This window comes from Nansenia antarctica (genome assembly GCF_963989245.1).
Source record: "Nansenia antarctica genome assembly, chromosome: 11".
Classification (NCBI taxonomy): Eukaryota; Metazoa; Chordata; class Actinopteri; order Argentiniformes; family Microstomatidae; genus Nansenia; species Nansenia antarctica.
The window spans coordinates 29371376-29388714 of NC_137681.1; the positions used below are offsets into that span (position 1 = coordinate 29371376).

A 17339-nucleotide genomic window follows, 5' to 3' on the forward strand; every position below is an offset into this window, starting at 1 on the left:
ATGTTTAGAATTTATACTGCAGGAGTGAATGGGAAGTAAGCATTCCAATGTACTTGTTATATGTGCCAATAAAGAATCTTGAATCTATTTAGCAATAATTTAAACAAGCAAGTTTGTTTCCTGAGGGTTAGCTGACAACCTCACTGACTGATTGACAGGTAGTCTAGTGGGGGAGTGGTTAGGGGATGGAGTTAACCAGCTTTTGTCAATTGCCAAATTGCTCCCAATGAGCAGGCTGGCGCCTTGCATGGTAGCTTGCCATTGGTGTGTGAATGGGTGTGTGAATGTGTGAATGAGAGGCCATTGTAAAGCGCTTTAGAATAAGTCAGTCCATTCACCATTAACCAGCTATTGTTCCCACCCATTACCTGCCTGTGAGAAGTGTGAAAAACCTGAAGAACTTTTTCTCTGCTTGTTGATTTGAGGTGTACCAACATTCAAGCCTTTCTTCAACTACTTTCAATGTATGACACATCATTTGAAAGCTGATTGCACTTTCATTAAAAAAATGACCGTGCCCTACTTGGGGACCAAAACACCAGCTGCTGTCACATTTTAATCAAAACCTTTTACCATTTCTTTCTTTCCTGCAATCACTGCTTTTGAACAGACTAATACAACTTTTGACAAAATCCCATTAAGGCATCAGAATGATATGTGACACGTTCTAATGCTTTGGTCCTCATATCGTGGATCCGATGTAATGATCGGCCTTTTCTTTCGACAAATGTGAATACATTTCTACGTTGTTGAAAACCAATGACACATCGCTAGTCGACTAACACAGCTTGTTGTGTGAGCCTGCTAACAATGTAAAGTAGTGTTGTAGTTAACGAGGTAGCAGTGGGGGATTACTCACCCAATCCATTGCGTTGTTGCAGCATTTTGGCTTGACTAGTGAGTTTTTGTTGTGATTCTCAACAATGTTGAAACGTAGTTCCGTGTTTCAAAAGGAAAGTCTGAACATTTTGATTGGTTGCTGATATGCGGAACCAAAAACACTAGAACGTGTCACAAGACTGAAGGCTGCAATAACATTTACATTATTTATTTTCAGTACAGTACGGCCACTAAGACCCTTAAATAGAACAAAACATACACAACAACAACAAAAAAGTCTCCAACGTGGAAACCGCTTTAAGAGGTTGTGTAAAAGTTCTTGCAGTGATAGTCCAGATATTTAACTCTGCAGGGGGGACATTGAAATAAAGAGTCACTGGGGCAGGAAGTCAAGTCTGAAGACACTGAAGACCCCTTCTTCAACCCCTACCAAAGCCCCCATGTTAACATCCCCATCCCCTTCCCCCATAGGGGTGAATGTAGCTTCCTTCCTACGCAGAAGACGCCTCCTCTGGCTTGGGGGAGGCCTCTGTGGCGGCGCCCCCCTCCTGCTGTGTGAGGTACTGCTGGAGCAGCGCAGAGAGGCGGGCCGGGTGGCGGTGGAGCAGGGAGGACGTCTGGGAGGTCAGCAGGGTCAGGCCGCTGACCAGCTCCCCCCGGACCACCGTCATGGAGGGCAGCTTGGAGTAGTTCAACACCCCCTGACGACTCAGCAACGTGCTCTCCACACAGGCACCTGGGGGGGGGGAGGAGGGAGAGAGGGGGGAGAGAGGAGGGAGAGAGGGGGGAGAGAGGAGGGAGAGCAGGAGGAGAGAGGAGGGAGAGCAGGAGGAGAGCAGGAGGAGAGAGGAGGGAGAGCAGGAGGAGAGAGGAGGGAGAGCAGGAGGAGAGAGGAGGGAGAGCAGGAGGAGAGAGGAGGGAGAGCAGGAGGAGAGAGGGGGAAGAGCAGGAGGAGAGAAGGAGGTGAGACATTAGTAGCTTGAACTGTCACATTTCCAGTAGTTTGTTTAGACACAACAGTTGTGTTTAGACACGTCATAAAGGCTCTAAGACGACAGCAGGGTTCATTTAGGTCAAGGCAACAAAAAAGTGCATTTTCTATTGTATGGGCCAAGAGATGACGTGACAAATCACCACAGGGTCTAATCCCCACAACAGTGGATTGAAGAGGTCCTATCTACACACCTAGCAGCACCATCTGGGGGCTTCTCCGTAGGGTCGTTAGCATCTCCTTCACCTTCGGCTCGTTACTGACGAACACCACCGTCTGACCGATGAAGAGAGGTGCCATGTTACTGTAAGAGCTGCCGGCCAGGAACGACCTCATCACCTGTGGAGACACACACATACAAACATCAGTGCATTTAGGTGCAAAAGAAGAGATTTTGGTGAAGCTGCATTCTCATTTTATGCACCCAGATTGTGGAATGCACTGCCAGTTTACATTAGGGATGCAACTTCAGCAAATATGTTCAAGTCAAGACTAAAAACCCATCTGTTTAATATTGCCTTTAAATGACTAAATAATTAAATTATGATTCTAAAAACCCATCCTTTTAATATTGCCTTTAAATTAAAAAATAATAAAATTAAGATTGTATAATGATTGGAGCACTTTGAGCTGCAACGTTTGCAGGAAAAGCGCTATACAAATAATGTTATTATTATGATTATTATTATTTACATTGACATTTTAACCATTTAGCAGACGCTTTTTTCCAAAGCGATTTAGAATGAGAGAACACAGGGACAGCCCCCACCCCCCCACCTGGAGTAACTATGAACTCATAACCTTCTGATCACCAGTCCAACTCACTATGCTCTAGGCCCTTGAACATATTTGCTAGGCCACCACTACCCCCCTAAGTTATATTGTAACATCCTTGATATAAATACAATGCACAATTTGCCATTATGGACAAAACACTGGCCTTACATGGATTACTAGCCTTCATTGCAGAATCAGATCAATATGTGCTTTAGCTACATACTAGAACGACTACAGCTGTCTTGTCATACATTCTGGATGAATAAGGCCAGACTGTATTGAAACAGACTGTATTAAAATAAATAAAGTCAACTAACACACACAATAGTGTGAAAAGAGAGAGAGAGAGAGAGGGGGGGGTTGTGTGTGTCTGTGTATGCACGTGTGTGTGTGTGTGTGTGTGTGTGTGTGTGTGGGGGGGGGGGGGGAACAACAGTCAACTATGACCTGTTGGAAGTTTATTTTAAAATGAGGTAAGATATTGGAAGACAGTTCTAACCACCGTAAAACTGGAGCCAGGCTAAGACGTTGTTGCTCTACCTGGTTGGGGATAAACTTGATGGTGATGCCGTGTTTATGGAGCCTGTGTTTGATGCTCAACATGTCCTCTGAGTTGGTGGAGTTGTTCTGGACGACAGCGATCATCTTACACTCCTGGAACATGGTCTTCACTTCCTTCTTCAAGATGAGCACCAGCCCGCTGTCCTGATGGAGCAGAGAGAGGGGGAACAAGGAAGAACTGGGATGATGTTTTGTTTTGAGCAACAATTGTCACTGGAGTTGCATGCAACAAACTCACTATGGCTGTGTTCGTAAATTCGCTCAGGAAATCTGATCAGCACACATGGGAACGCCTCTTGTCCAATCAAATGACTTGGTCCTTTTAGGACGTTTGAGCCCAGTGTGCGCTCCGGCGCTCTCAGAGCGAATCTACGAACGCAGCGTACGAAACATAGTGATGAAACTGAGGGCCCGGTCCGACACATCTAGCCTGCAAAATAAACCAAAGCGGTGTCATCACTAATAATCAGGAATCTCTTCAGGCTACACCTTAACTGCTCCTCCTGAGACATCTACTACCCCCCAGCACTGTGTCTCCTGAGACATCTACTACCCCCCAGCACTGTGCCTCGAGACACCTGCTTCCCCCTATACTGTGTCCATTTTATATATATATATATATATATATATATATATATATATATATATATATATATATTATTATATATCTTTTTTTATTATTATTCTATCACGACGACTGCCAATGGCCCCTGGCCTGAGCTAGATTACTCTTCCTGCTACAACTGGTGAATTGATGATTCACTTGCTTAGTCAAATGTATCGACTGTAAGTCGCTTTGGAATAAGGCGTCTGCTAGATGACAAACATGTTAATAAATGTAGGTATAAAGAGTCAGTGTCCCAGACCTCCGGGGCTGGGCGGGGGCGGGGGGCCAAAGCCCCTGGAGGGGCTGCTGGTTTGGGGGGAATGTATTCCGTGACAGCCATCAGCTTCTGTTTGAGGATGTGCATGGGCTTCCTATGGCGGGTCACTGCCTTCGACCCGTGGCGGACACTCTGCATCAAGGGCAGCCATGCTGAGGGTGAAGGAGAAGATGAGAGAGTTTAGACACGTGTATGTATGCTACAACATCAACATGGGTGTTCATGACCTCCTCGGTCTCCTCCTGAGCTTGGTGGGGAAGTAGAATGGATTCAGACTGCTGCTGTCATACTGTCAATACAACGGGAACAAATAGGATGGATGTGGGGGGAAGAAACTGCCACATGGGATGGAAGTGTACATGTGGATGTTCCTTTATTGAGATATATCTCACTACAACATGTCAACCTGCATCCCTGCATCCCTCCACCAGACTCACGCTGTTTCACTGCTGTTCTGAGTGAAGCAAACCTGCTGGATCATTGGCTACCAACACAGACACGTTATGTAGCTAGATATCCAGTCTATCTCCGGCTGTAAAGGACAGTGTTAGAATAGGTAAAAGACAGTGTTAGAATAGGTAAAAGACAGTGTTAGAATCATATAAAAACGTTACCCTGTTTGGGTAGCAGCTTGCCACACAAGGTCGCCGCCATCTTTCACAGGAAGAAACGTGAAACGGCGGATTAACCAGACACGAGTAATCGATAAATTGTTTATCTTATCGATGTCATCGCGTTCTACATCTGGCACTAAAATGAGCCTGAAATCATAATTTTTGTTTCGTTGAAATAAACCAAATAAAGTCATGGTAATACAATACATTAAATACAATAATAAAATAATAATAATAATAATAATACAATTTAAAATGCATTACTTACTGAGTTACGAAACTCGAACATGTTACGTAAGACAGCCAGCGTGGTTACGTCAGTGTCCAGCATGAGGCGCGTTCTCAGTGGTAGTGCATTAAAGCACATCAGTGAGATTGGGAGATTCATCCAGATACCTGACCCCTCTCTGACAGCTGCATACCAACGGGCTTGTTGCACAAAATCGCCGGACGCCTCTACAGCCATGGACCTCAGTGACATGCGGAAGAAATACAAGGGAGACGAGGAGGTGAGGACAGACAGAATACAGATGCCATGGTTGTGTAAATATGATGCCATGGTTGTGTAACTTGTGTATGATAATAACCAGTAACAAGGTCACCTGACTATTGGAGACATTGCTGAAGGATGCACATGTGTGTGCAGGGGTCAGGGGATAGTTGGTCAAATGGTCACGATGGTGCATTATTGAGTCTCAAATCAACTTGTAGGCTATGTGTGAAGACCTGAACATGTTCAATGCATCACAGCCAAATACACATGAAGAGAGTTATTCTATTATTGGCTTACACTCAACGTACAGTGTCATATGAGTGCTGTGACGTAGCTCATCAACTTGTATAGCTCACCCTTTGCACATGTGCTTAATAAGACACCTCAGCTAGTGTAACAGAATGATAGAGACACTTAGCCTACATAATGGACACGCTATTGAATTTCCCATAGGGTCTATGTCTGCTACAGTCAATCTTGAATACAGTTGCAGTAATAACACATTTATCTATTCATCTTTTCATTCATTGTCTTAGTGTGTTGTTAAATGTGTATCTATTTATTTTCTATAGCCTATATATGTATCTATTCTTGTCATTTTGTTTTCTTACTATCCTCCTTTTTCTGTATTTTTAAGGCTATATATGTAAAGCACTTTGAATTGCCCCTGTTGTATGAAATGTTCTATACAAATAAACTTTAGCCTTGCCTTGCCAATCTGATGACTTGTCTCCCATGTGCCACAGTGCTTTGAGGAGGACCATCTGGTGTCCCTGGACCCCATCAAACAGTTCGGTGATTGGTTTGATCTCGCCACCAAGTGCCCTGGTGTCGGGGAGCCCAATGCGATGTGTATAGCCACAGCTACCAAGTAAGTAGCACCTCCGTAACCTAGAACCCCTAACCCCCACTGGCGGACTCAGGGGGGGGGGCAGGGGGGGCGACCGCCCCTCCTGGTGCCCCCACGGTTGAAAAACGTCTCTCTTAAGTGCCCTTTTGAGTGGCAAAAATGCCCTTTTGAGTGGCGAAAATGAGAGGACGTGCCCTATTGGTGCCCCTCCAATGGTCTAAACTTGACCATGTGCCCCCACAGTTGAAAAACGTCGCACTAAAGTGCCCTTTTGAGTGGCAAAATGAGAGGATGTGCCCTATTGGCTGCCCTTCCAATGGTCTAAACTTGACCATGTGCACTGATGGGGTCCCATGTTGTGCAGTAGGTGCCCTTTTTTTCTTTTCGCCCCTGCCCTTCAAACAGCCTGAGTCCGCCACTGCTAACCCCTAACAATAGTTCTTGTTGACTTGTCAATTGTCAATATATTTTTTTTTATCAATTAAACTCTAAAAAGTCTGTGTTTCTCCACAAAGGGATGGACGCCCGTCTGCCCGCATGGTCCTGCTGAAAGGCTACAGCAACGAAGGCTTCCGCTTCTTTACCAACTACAAGAGCCGCAAAGGTGAAGAGCTGGTTAGTTGTTTCTGCCTTTCAGTTGGAATGAGACTCAAAGCTCTCTCCTACTAGCCACTGTTCTCTCCTACTAGCCACTGCTCTCTCCTACTAACCACTGTTCTCTCCTACTAGCCACTGTTCTCTCCTACTAGCCACTGCTCTCTCCTACTAGCCACTGCTCTCTCCTACTAACCACTGCTCTCTCCTGCTAGCCACTGCCTAACTGCTTCTGAATGAGTAGCGTGTCTTTTACGCGGGGCGGCTGTGGCGCAGGAGGTAGAGCCGGCATCTAATGATCGTAAGGTCGGCAGCTTGGCGGTTCGAACCCGGCAGGCCACATGCCGAAGTGTCCTTGGGCAAGACACTGAACCCCAAATTGCTCGTAATGAGCGGGTCGGCGCCTTGCATGTTAGCTTGCCACCATTGAAGTGTGAATGTGGGTGTGAATGGGTGAATGAGAGGCCGTTGTAAAGCGCTTTGGAATAAGGCGCTATATAAGTCAGTCTATATAAGTCAGTCAATATAAGTCAGTCTATATAAGTCAGTCTGTATAAGTCAGTCTATATAAGTCAGTCTGTATAAGTCATCTATATAAGTCAGTCTATATAAGTCAGTCTATATAAGTCAGTCTATATTAGTCAGTCTATATAAGTCAGTCTATATAAGTCAGTCTGTATAAGTCAGTCTATATAAGTCAGTCTATATGAGTCAGTCTATATAAGTCAGTCTATATAAGTCAGTCTATATAAGTCAGTCTATAGAAGTCAGTCTATATAAGTCAGTCTATATAAGTCAGTCTATAGAAGTCAGTCTATATAAGTCATCTATATAAGTCAGTCTATATAAGTCAGTCTATATAAGTCAGTCTGTATAAGTCAGTCTATATAAGCCTGTCTGTTTAAGTCAGTCTATATAAGCCAGTCTATAGAAGTCAGTCTATAGAAGTCAGTCTATATAAGTCAGTCTATATAAGTCAGTCTATATAAGTCATCTATATAAGTCAGTCTATAGAAGTCAGTCTATATAAGTCAGTCTATATAAGTCATCTATATAAGTCAGTCTATATAAGTCAGCCTATATAAGTCAGTCTATATAAGTCAGTCTATATAAGTCATCTATATAAGTCAGTCTATATAAGTCATCTATATAAGTCAGTCTGTATAAGTCAGTCTATATAAGTCATCTATATAAGTCAGTCTGTATAAGTCAGTCTATATAAGTCATCTATATAAGTCAGTCTATATAAGTCATCTATATAAGTCAGTCTATATAAGTCAGTCTATATAAGTCAGTCTATATAAGTCAGTCTATATAAGTCAGTCTATATAAGTCAGTCTATATAAGTCAGTCTATATAAGTCATCTATATAAGTCAGTCTATATAAGTCAGTCTATATAAGTCAGTCTATATAAGTCAGTCTATATAAGTCATCTATATAAGTCAGTCTATATGTCAGTCTATATAAGTCAGTCTATATTAGTCAGTCTATATAAGTCAGCCTATATAAGTCAGTCTATAGAAGTCAGTCTATATAAGCCAGTCTATATAAGTCAGTCTATATAAGTCAGTCTATAGAAGTCAGTCTATATAAGTCAGTCTATATAAGCCAGTCTATATAAGTCATCTATATAAGTTTGATTTGATTGATTGATTGATTGAGAATGTTTATTTTGGTCCCCTATACAATTCACAATACAGATATAAGAAAATGTACATAGTCACAATTTATAACATCAGGACCAAAAAGGTGTAGGCTGAAGCCGTGGCTTATTGCGCCTACCCTTGTTACCTGTATGCATGTCCCCCCATGAATGCATAATCAAAAGTCAGTCTATATAAGTCAGTCTATATAAGTCAGTCTATATAAGTCATCTATATAAGTCAGTCTATATAAGTCAGTCTATATAAGTCAGTCTGTATAAGTCAGTCTATATAAGTCAGTCTATATAAGTCAGTCTATAGAAGTCAGTCTGTATAAGTCAGTCTATATAAGTCATCTATAGAAGTCAGTCTATATAAGTCAGTCTGTATAAGTCAGTCTATATAAGTCAGTCTATATAAGTCAGTCTATATAAGTCAGTCTATAGAAGTCAGTCTATTGAAGTCAGTCTATATAAGTCAGTCTATATAAGTCAGTCTATATAAGTCAGTCTATATAAGTCAGTCTGTATAAGTCAGTCTATATAAGCCTGTCTGTTTAAGTCAGTCTATATAAGTCAGTCTATATAAGTCAGTCTATATAAGTCAGTCTATATAAGCCAGTCTATATAAGTCATCTATATAAGTCAGTCTATATAAGTCAGTCTATATAAGTCAGTCTATATAAGTCAGTCTGTATAAGTCAGTCTATTGAAGTCAGTCTATATAAGTCAGTCTATATAAGTCAGTCTATATAAGTCAGTCTATATAAGTCAGTCTGTATAAGTCAGTCTATATAAGCCTGTCTGTTTAAGTCAGTCTATAGAAGTCAGTCTATATAAGTCAGTCTATATAAGTCATCTATATAAGTCAGTCTATATAAGTCATCTATATAAGTCAGTCTATATAAGTCATCTATATAAGTCAGTCTATAGAAGTCAGTCTATATAAGTCAGTCTATATAAGTCAGTCTGTATAAGTCAGTCTGTATAAGTCAGTCTATATAAGTCAGTGTATATAAGTCAGTCTATATAAGTCAGTCTATATAAGCCTGTCTGTATAAGTCAGTCTATATAAGTCAGTCTATATAAGTCATCTATATAAGTCAGTCTATATAAGTCAGTCTATAGAAGTCAGTCTATAGAAGTCAGTCTATATAAGTCAGTCTATATAAGCCAGTCTATATAAGTCATCTATATAAGTCAGTCTATATAAGTCAGTCTATATAAGTCAGTCTATAGAAGTCAGTCTATAGAAGTCAGTCTATATAAGTCAGTCTATATAAGTCAGTCTATATAAGTCAGTCTATATAAGTCAGTCTATATAAGTCAGTCTATATAAGCCTGTCTGTATAAGTCAGTCTATATAAGTCAGTCTATATAAGTCAGTCTATATAAGCCAGTCTATAGAAGTCAGTCTATATAAGTCAGTCTATATAAGTCAGTCTATATAAGCCTGTCTGTATAAGTCAGTCTATATAAGTCAGTCTATATAAGTCAGTCTATATAAGTCAGTCTATAGAAGTCAGTCTATATAAGTCAGTCTATATAAGTCATCTATATAAGTCAGTCTATATAAGTCAGTCTGTATAAGTCAGTCTATATAAGCCTGTCTGTATAAGTCATCTATATAAGCCTGTCTGTATAAGTCAGTCTATATAAGTCAGTCTATATAAGTCAGTCTATATAAGTCAGTCTGTATAAGTCAGTCTATAGAAGTCATCTATATAAGTCAGTCTATATAAGGCAGTCTGTATAAGTCAGTCTATATAAGTCAGTCTATATAAGTCAGTCTGTATAAGTCAGTCTGTATAAGTCATCTATATAAGTCAGTCTATATAAGTCAGTCTATATAAGTCAGTCTATATAAGTCAGTCTGTATAAGTCATCTATATAAGTCAGTCTATATAAGTCAGTCTATATAAGTCAGTCTATATAAGTCAGTCTGTATAAGTCATCTATATAAGTCAGTCTATATAAGTCAGTCTATATAAGTCAGTCTCTATAAGTCATCTATATAAGTCAGTCTATATAAGTCAGTCTATATAAGTCAGTCTCTATAAGTCAGTCTCTATAAGTCAGTCTATATAAGTCAGTCTATATAAGTCAGTCTATATCAGTCAGTCTATGGAAGTCAGTCTATAGAAGTCAGTCTATATAAGTCAGTCTGTATAAGTCATCTATATAAGTCAGTCTATATAAGTCAGTCTATATAAGTCAGTCTATATAAGTCAGTCTGTATAAGTCATCTATATAAGTCAGTCTATATAAGTCAGTCTATATAAGTCAGTCTATATAAGTCAGTCTATATAAGTCAGTCTATATCAGTCAGTCTATGGAAGTCAGTCTATAGAAGTCAGTCTATATAAGTCAGTCTATATAAGTCAGTCTATATAAGCCAGTCTATAGAAGTCAGTCTATATAAGTCAGTCTATATAAGTCAGTCTGTATAAGTCATCTATATAAGTCAGTCTATATAAGTCAGTCTGTATAAGTCAGTCTATATAAGTCAGTCTGTATAAGTCATCTATATAAGTCAGTCTATATAAGTCAGTCTATATAAGTCAGTCTATATAAGTCAGTCTATATAAGTCAGTCTATATAAGTCAGTCTATATCAGTCAGTCTATGGAAGTCAGTCTATAGAAGTCAGTCTATATAAGTCAGTCTATATAAGTCAGTCTGTATAAGTCATCTATATAAGTCAGTCTATATAAGTCAGTCTGTATAAGTCAGTCTATATAAGTCAGTCTGTATAAGTCATCTATATAAGTCAGTCTATATAAGTCAGTCTATATAAGTCAGTCTATATAAGTCAGTCTGTATAAGTCAGTCTATGGAAGTCAGTCTATAGAAGTCAGTCTATATAAGTCAGTCTATATAAGTCAGTCTATATAAGTCAGTCTGTATAAGTCAGTCTATATAAGCCAGTCTATATAAGTCAGTCTATATAAGTCAGTCTATATAAGTCAGTCTATTGAAGTCAGTCTGTAGAAGTCAGTCTATATAAGTCAGTCTATATAAGTCAGTCTATATAAGTCAGTCTATATAAGTCAGTCTATATAAGTCAGTCTATATAAGTCAGCCTATATAAGTCAGTCTATATGAGTCAGCCTATATAAGTCAGTCTATAGAAGTCAGTCTATATAAGTCAGTCTATATAAGCCAGTCTATATAAGTCATCTATATAAGTCAGTCTATATAAGCCTGTCTGTATAAGTCAGTCTATATAAGTCAGTCTATATAAGTCAGTCTATATAAGTCAGTCTATATAAGTCAGTCTATAGAAGTCAGTCTATATAAGTCAGTCTATATAAGTCAGTCTATATAAGTCAGTCTATATAAGCCAGTCTATATAAGTCATCTATATAAGTCAGTCTATATAAGCCAGTCTATATAAGTCATCTATATAAGTCAGTCTATATAAGTCAGTCTATATAAGTCAGTCTATATAAGTCAGTCTATATAAGCCAGTCTATATAAGTCAGTCTATATAAGTCAGTCTATATAAGCCTGTCTGTATAAGTCAGTCTATATAAGTCAGTCTATATAAGTCAGTCTATATAAGTCAGTCTATATAAGTCAGTCTGTATAAGTCAGTCTGTATAAGTCATCTATATAAGTCAGTCTATATAAGTCAGTCTGTATAAGTCAGTCTATATAAGCCTGTCTGTATAAGTCAGTCTATATAAGTCAGTCTATATAAGTCAGTCTATATAAGTCAGTCTATATAAGTCAGTCTGTATAAGTCAGTCTGTATAAGTCATCTATATGAGTCAGTCTATATAAGTCATCTATAGAAGTCAGTCTTTAGAAGTCAGTCTATAGAAGTCAGTCTATATAAGTCAGTCTATATAAGTCAGTCTATATAAGTCAGTCTATATAAGTCAGTCTATATGAGTCAGTCTATATAAGTCAGTCTATTGAAGTCAGTCTATATAAGTCAGTCTATATAAGTCAGTCTATATAAGTCAGTCTATATAAGTCAGTCTATATAAGTCAGTCTATATAAGTCAGTCTATATAAGTCAGTCTATATAAGTCAGTCTATATAAGTCAGTCTATATGAGTCAGTCTATATAAGTCAGTCTATATAAGTCAGTGTATATAAGTCAGTCTATATAAGTCAGTCTATAGAAGTCAGTCTATATAAGTCAGTCTATATAAGTCAGTCTATAGAAGTCATCTATAGAAGTCAGTCTATATAAGTCAGTCTATATAAGTCAGTCTATATAAGTCAGTCTATATAAGTCAGTGTATATAAGTCAGTCTATAGAAGTCAGTCTATATAAGTCAGTCTGTATAAGTCAGTCTGTATAAGTCAGTCTATATAAGTCAGTGTATATAAGTCAGTCTATATAAGTCAGTCTATAGAAGTCAGTCTATAGAAGTCAGTCTATAGAAGTCCGTCCATTTAGCATGTTTTACATGTGATCTGTTTGCTTCCAATCTTGCAGGAGATCAACCCCCACGCATGTCTGGTGTTCTACTGGGAGCCCCTAAACAGACAGGTAAATAAATAGTCTCCATATCTCTTGTTTGAAGTCTCATTTTGTTATCAGCTTAATATGTATGAGTTGGCATTATGGAATGGTTTCAAAGCTGTTGTCACAATGCGTTTTTTAATGCGCTAACGTGCTAAAATTGTGGATTTCGTTGAGTTTGAGTAGACAGTCACTGGAGAATGTCTTTGTCCAGATCCGTATTGAGGGCAACGTGGAGCGCATCCCCTACCAGAGCTCCTGTGACTACTTTCACTCCCGGCCCAAGAGCAGCCAGATAGGAGCGGTGGTCAGCAGGCAGAGTACCGCCGTCCCTGACAGAGAGGTAAGGACCAGTCGGAGGTCCAGGTGGGGGGGGGGGGGGGGGGTCCATTTACCATTTTACCATAGTGCTGACAATGCTTAGGTTGTGGTTGTCGATTCCCGCTGGGACCATATATACTGAAATATATGCATGGGACCAGGGGGGTCTGTGTTCCCCAGTTGTACAAAGACGACACACCATCTATGCTTCTGACAATCACATGGTCTCTGCTGTCATGGTGGAAACTACTTATCATTTTCAAAATCTCACTTTTGATTAATGTGTGTGTATGTGTGTGTGTACGTGTGTGTATGTGTGTGTATGTGTGTGTACGTGTGTGTATGTGTATGTGTATGTGTATGTGTGTATGTGTGTGTGTATGTGTATGTGTGTATGTGTGTGTGTGTGTGTGTATGTGTATGTGTATGTGTATGTGTATGTGTATGTGTATGTGTATGTGTATGTGTGTATGTGTATGTGTATGTGTGTGTGTATGTGTATGTGTATGTGTATGTGTATGTGTATGTGTATGTGTATGTGTATGTGTGTGTGTGTTTTCTTCTTGAAGTACCTAAGACAGAAGAACTCTGAGCTGGAGGAGCAGTACAAGGACAGCGCCGTGCCCATGCCTGACTACTGGTATGTTGGTACTGTATTCTGTCTCTCTTTGGTCCACTTGACCAGGAATGGACCTATCGCTAAGCCACGCCTCCAAATAGAAATTGTCCAATCGTATCACAGCAAAAGTCACTACAGGCAGAAAACTCGGACAAACAAACAAACTCGCTAATATCTGATTGTGAAAAGCTTCTAGACTAAATATTCTTGTCCTCTTTAAAAAAACGTCTATAAGTAAAATGTCTATTACTTGCTGTGGTAAATCAGAAATCTGAAATTTGCCAACTCCCGCCATTGTAAGTCATTGAATGTCATTCAGTCACGGTCGGTCAGTCAGTGAAGCGTTGTTTGTTTGTCCGAGTTTTCAAAGGGGGCGTGGCTTAGCGAAAGGTCCATTGTTATGTCGCTGGGCAAGTTTGAAATATATTTGAAATATTTTGTGCTTAAAAAAAAAAAAGTGAAACCTTTTTGGGCCATCACCACTTTGCACCCCTGGTCAATTGTAACCGGGCCTTTCCTGCACCTTTCTAACAGGGGCGGCTACATAGTGAAGCCGTTCTCCATCGAGTTCTGGCAGGGTCAGACCAACAGGCTCCACGACCGCATCATCTTCACGCAGCCCAAGGACGGGGAGGGGGCCGTACTGGAGCAGTACCAGCACAGAGCGGAGGGGGGCTGGGTGTACCAGCGGCTGTCCCCCTGAGGAGGGCCGCTGCGTCAGGGGAGGAACGGACAGAGGAGGGGGGGGGGGCAGGCTGGAGATTGGAGCATTCGGTACCAGTCAAACGTTTGGGCCATACTTTCCCGTTCAACTGAATGAGGTTGATGAAGAAGCGTGTCCAAACTTTTGACTGATACTAAACAACTCACTCATGATGAGTATCGTATCCCCCGGAGAAAGAAAAAAGAAAAGAACGAAAAAAAACTCATGATGTCATGATCATTCAACCAATCAATCAGTCATCATTGTCATCGTCATCATCATCAACTTTCAGTAACAACCTCTTATGTTGATGTTTATGGGAAAAAGAAACCACATTGATGTTGGTGGCCTAGCTGCTATAGGGTGTTTCATGTAACAAGCCATATGTTGCTGTTCTCCGTGTAGAGAGGAGTAGTGTCTGATTGGTTGGGAGACGTGATTGCGTGTTTCATGCGTTGTCTCCATGGCAACCAAGGGAGACCGTGAATGTGCAACCTCATGTATGCAGTATGTCGCGTGACTTGTGACGCACAGTGTTTGGAATCAGAATATGCTGTACGGCACGCTCTGGATGTCTTGACTCAAAGTGCAAAGTCGATCCAGTGTTAGTTAGGTGAAAGGTAATGATTGACAGCAAATCGTTTCTCCAATGATAACGTGTTTCGAATGACCTCACTCTCCAGGAACACTGTCCTCGCTTGATAAAACAGTTCCAGTTCTCTCTTCTTATTTTTGTATATTTGTTATATACTAGTAGGATCAGGAATACATGCATTTCTAAGCTGCTAATTTGTTATCAAAAGGTCCAGTTCCACTTGCAATGCCAATTCTACTGCAATGTCAAATAGCCAATAAGGTTGTGATTTCTGTGTTGAACTTGTCATGGTTTGATTGTGTCTTAAGTCCATATATATGGATCTAACTGCCTTTTAATATAGTTCTGGATTAAAAGAGCTTGTCTGTAAACCGTTCTAAGTTTGATTCTGTGTATTATACAGTGATAGCCATGTTTGAGAATGATCTTGGCTGATAACGTAACTGATTCCATTGACGGTGGGAGGAAACTTGCTTTTGAAGCTTGAAGGATTCAACTTCACATCTAAACTGTGAAAGACTGAAAGGATCTGAAAATAAAGTTTAATTTAGTTACTGACGTGCACTACCAAGATGGCGTCGCGCTTAGACGCGAGGCTCGGAGTGGCTTCCACGCTGGTGTTTTTTAGTGCTTTTAAGAATATTTGTATGTACATTTTTATTTTAATACTTATAGGGAACGGTTGTGTAAATAGTACCTACAGCAGACTAGACTTACTAGAAGTTGGTGCGAAAAACGAGGGGACTGTAACGGCGGAATTCTTAGAACAACAAAGGATCCCTTTCGACACCGTGAGAGCGCCGGGTGAACAGTATTACGCTATCCCAACACTAAGGCGTAAGCGACGGAGGCGAGATCGTAAACAACGCCGAGGCCGCCGGGGAGGCCTGCTAGCAAGGCTAAGGAGAAGCCCAAACAAACCAGCTTTACCAAGCATTTTCCTCTCTAACGTCAGATCCCTGACGAACAAGATGGATGAACTGAGACTACAGGTGGCCAAAAACAGCATCGTAGGGGATAGCTGTGTGATTATTCTGACCGAAACCTGGCTAAATGACAACATTGTGGACGCTACCGTTAGCTTAGAGGGCCACACGCTACATCGCGCCGACCGAACGGAGCGTAGCGGGAAGTCAAGAGGAGGTGGGATCATAATATTGACGAAGGATAGCTGGTGCTTAAACACGAAAACTGTAAGTAGCCACTGCTCCCCAGACCTAGAATACTTGACTGTTAAATGCCGACCCACATACCTCCCTAGGGAGTTTAACGCGGTGCTAATTACATGTGTGTATATAGCGCCCAGCTCAGACAGCAAAGTAGCATTGGCGCGACTATATGACGTCATTAGTAGCCAACAAAGTACTGATCCACAGGCTATTCACATCATAGCGGGGGACTTTAATCATGTCGACCTGAAGGCAGTACTACCCAAGTTCTATCAGCATGTAAAATGTGCAACGAGAGGAGAAAAAACACTGGATAAGGTATACACCAACATCAAACATGCTTACAAGGCTAGTCCGCTAGCTCATCTAGGCATGTCTGACCATGTGTCAATCCTCCTGATCCCAGCCTACACTACCATGAGGAAAAGTGCTCCCATCACCACTAAGACTGTCAGAACCTGGCCAGCAGGGTCCGCTCCACTGCAGATCTGCCTAAATGACACCCTATGGCAGGAATATGAGCATGAGGACCTGGAACAGTACACGTCGTCGGTTCTGAACCACATAGTGAACTGCACCAACTCAGTCACCGTGGACAAACGGGTCCGGGTCTACCCCAACACGAAGCCATGGATGACTGGGAAGGTCCAAAAACTGATAAATGAGAGGGACAACGCCTTCTTCGCAGGGAAGCGCACACCGCTGTACAGCTCCACCAGGGCCAACCTAAAGCGCGGCATCAAAGCGGCCAAGGCAGAGCACAGAGAGAAGATTGAGGAATGCCTCCTGAGCAACGACTCCAGGCGGATGTGGCAGGGGGTTCAGCAGATGACAAACTTCAGAGCCAACAGGCTCACAGCCGCAGAGGACGACCCCCTGCTGACGGGAAAGCTGAACACCTTCTACGCCCGGTTCGACGAGGGGCGAACGGAGGTAACCACAACACAAACACCACTCTCTCCAGCTCTCAGCAGCCTCACCCTCACAGAGCATGAGGTGAGATGCGTACTGAAGGCGGTGGACCCCAGGAAAGCCTCGGGGCCGGATGGCGTCCTGGGACGGGTGCTGAGAGACTGCGCCGACCAGCTGGCCGGGGTTTTCACCAACATCTTTAACCAGTCCCTGTCCCAGGTCACCGTCCCACCCTGCCTGAAAACCTCAACTATCATCCCAGTCCCGAAGAAAAGCACGGTGAGCTGCCTAAAC

The 17339-nt window shown here is 41.3% G+C and overlaps 2 protein-coding genes across 3 annotated transcripts; one reads left to right on the top strand and one right to left on the bottom strand.

Moving 5' to 3' along the window:
* Positions 1–592: 592 nt before the first annotated feature.
* On the bottom strand, positions 593–5007 carry mrpl10 (mitochondrial ribosomal protein L10; the record flags this gene model as incomplete). Of its 2 annotated transcripts, none has more annotated exons than XM_080541735.1 (5): positions 593–1576; positions 2026–2170; positions 3149–3313; positions 4036–4205; positions 4936–5007. In XM_080541735.1, 4 exons carry the CDS (start codon positions 4189–4191, stop codon positions 1332–1334), a joined length of 711 nt encoding a protein of 236 aa, XP_080397861.1. In that variant the 3' UTR covers positions 593–1331. The 2 variants fall into 2 exon arrangements, with proteins under 2 accessions (XP_080397861.1, XP_080397860.1); XM_080541734.1 differs by lacking the exon at positions 4936–5007 and adding an exon at positions 4668–4707.
* pnpo (pyridoxamine 5'-phosphate oxidase) lies at positions 4997–14369 on the top strand (the record flags this gene model as incomplete). Its single annotated transcript, XM_080541733.1, has 7 exons — positions 4997–5176; positions 5907–6031; positions 6526–6625; positions 12700–12753; positions 12941–13069; positions 13617–13687; positions 14201–14369. 7 exons carry the CDS (start codon positions 4997–4999, stop codon positions 14367–14369), a joined length of 828 nt encoding a protein of 275 aa, XP_080397859.1.
* Between the last annotated feature and the right edge of the window lie 2970 nt (positions 14370–17339).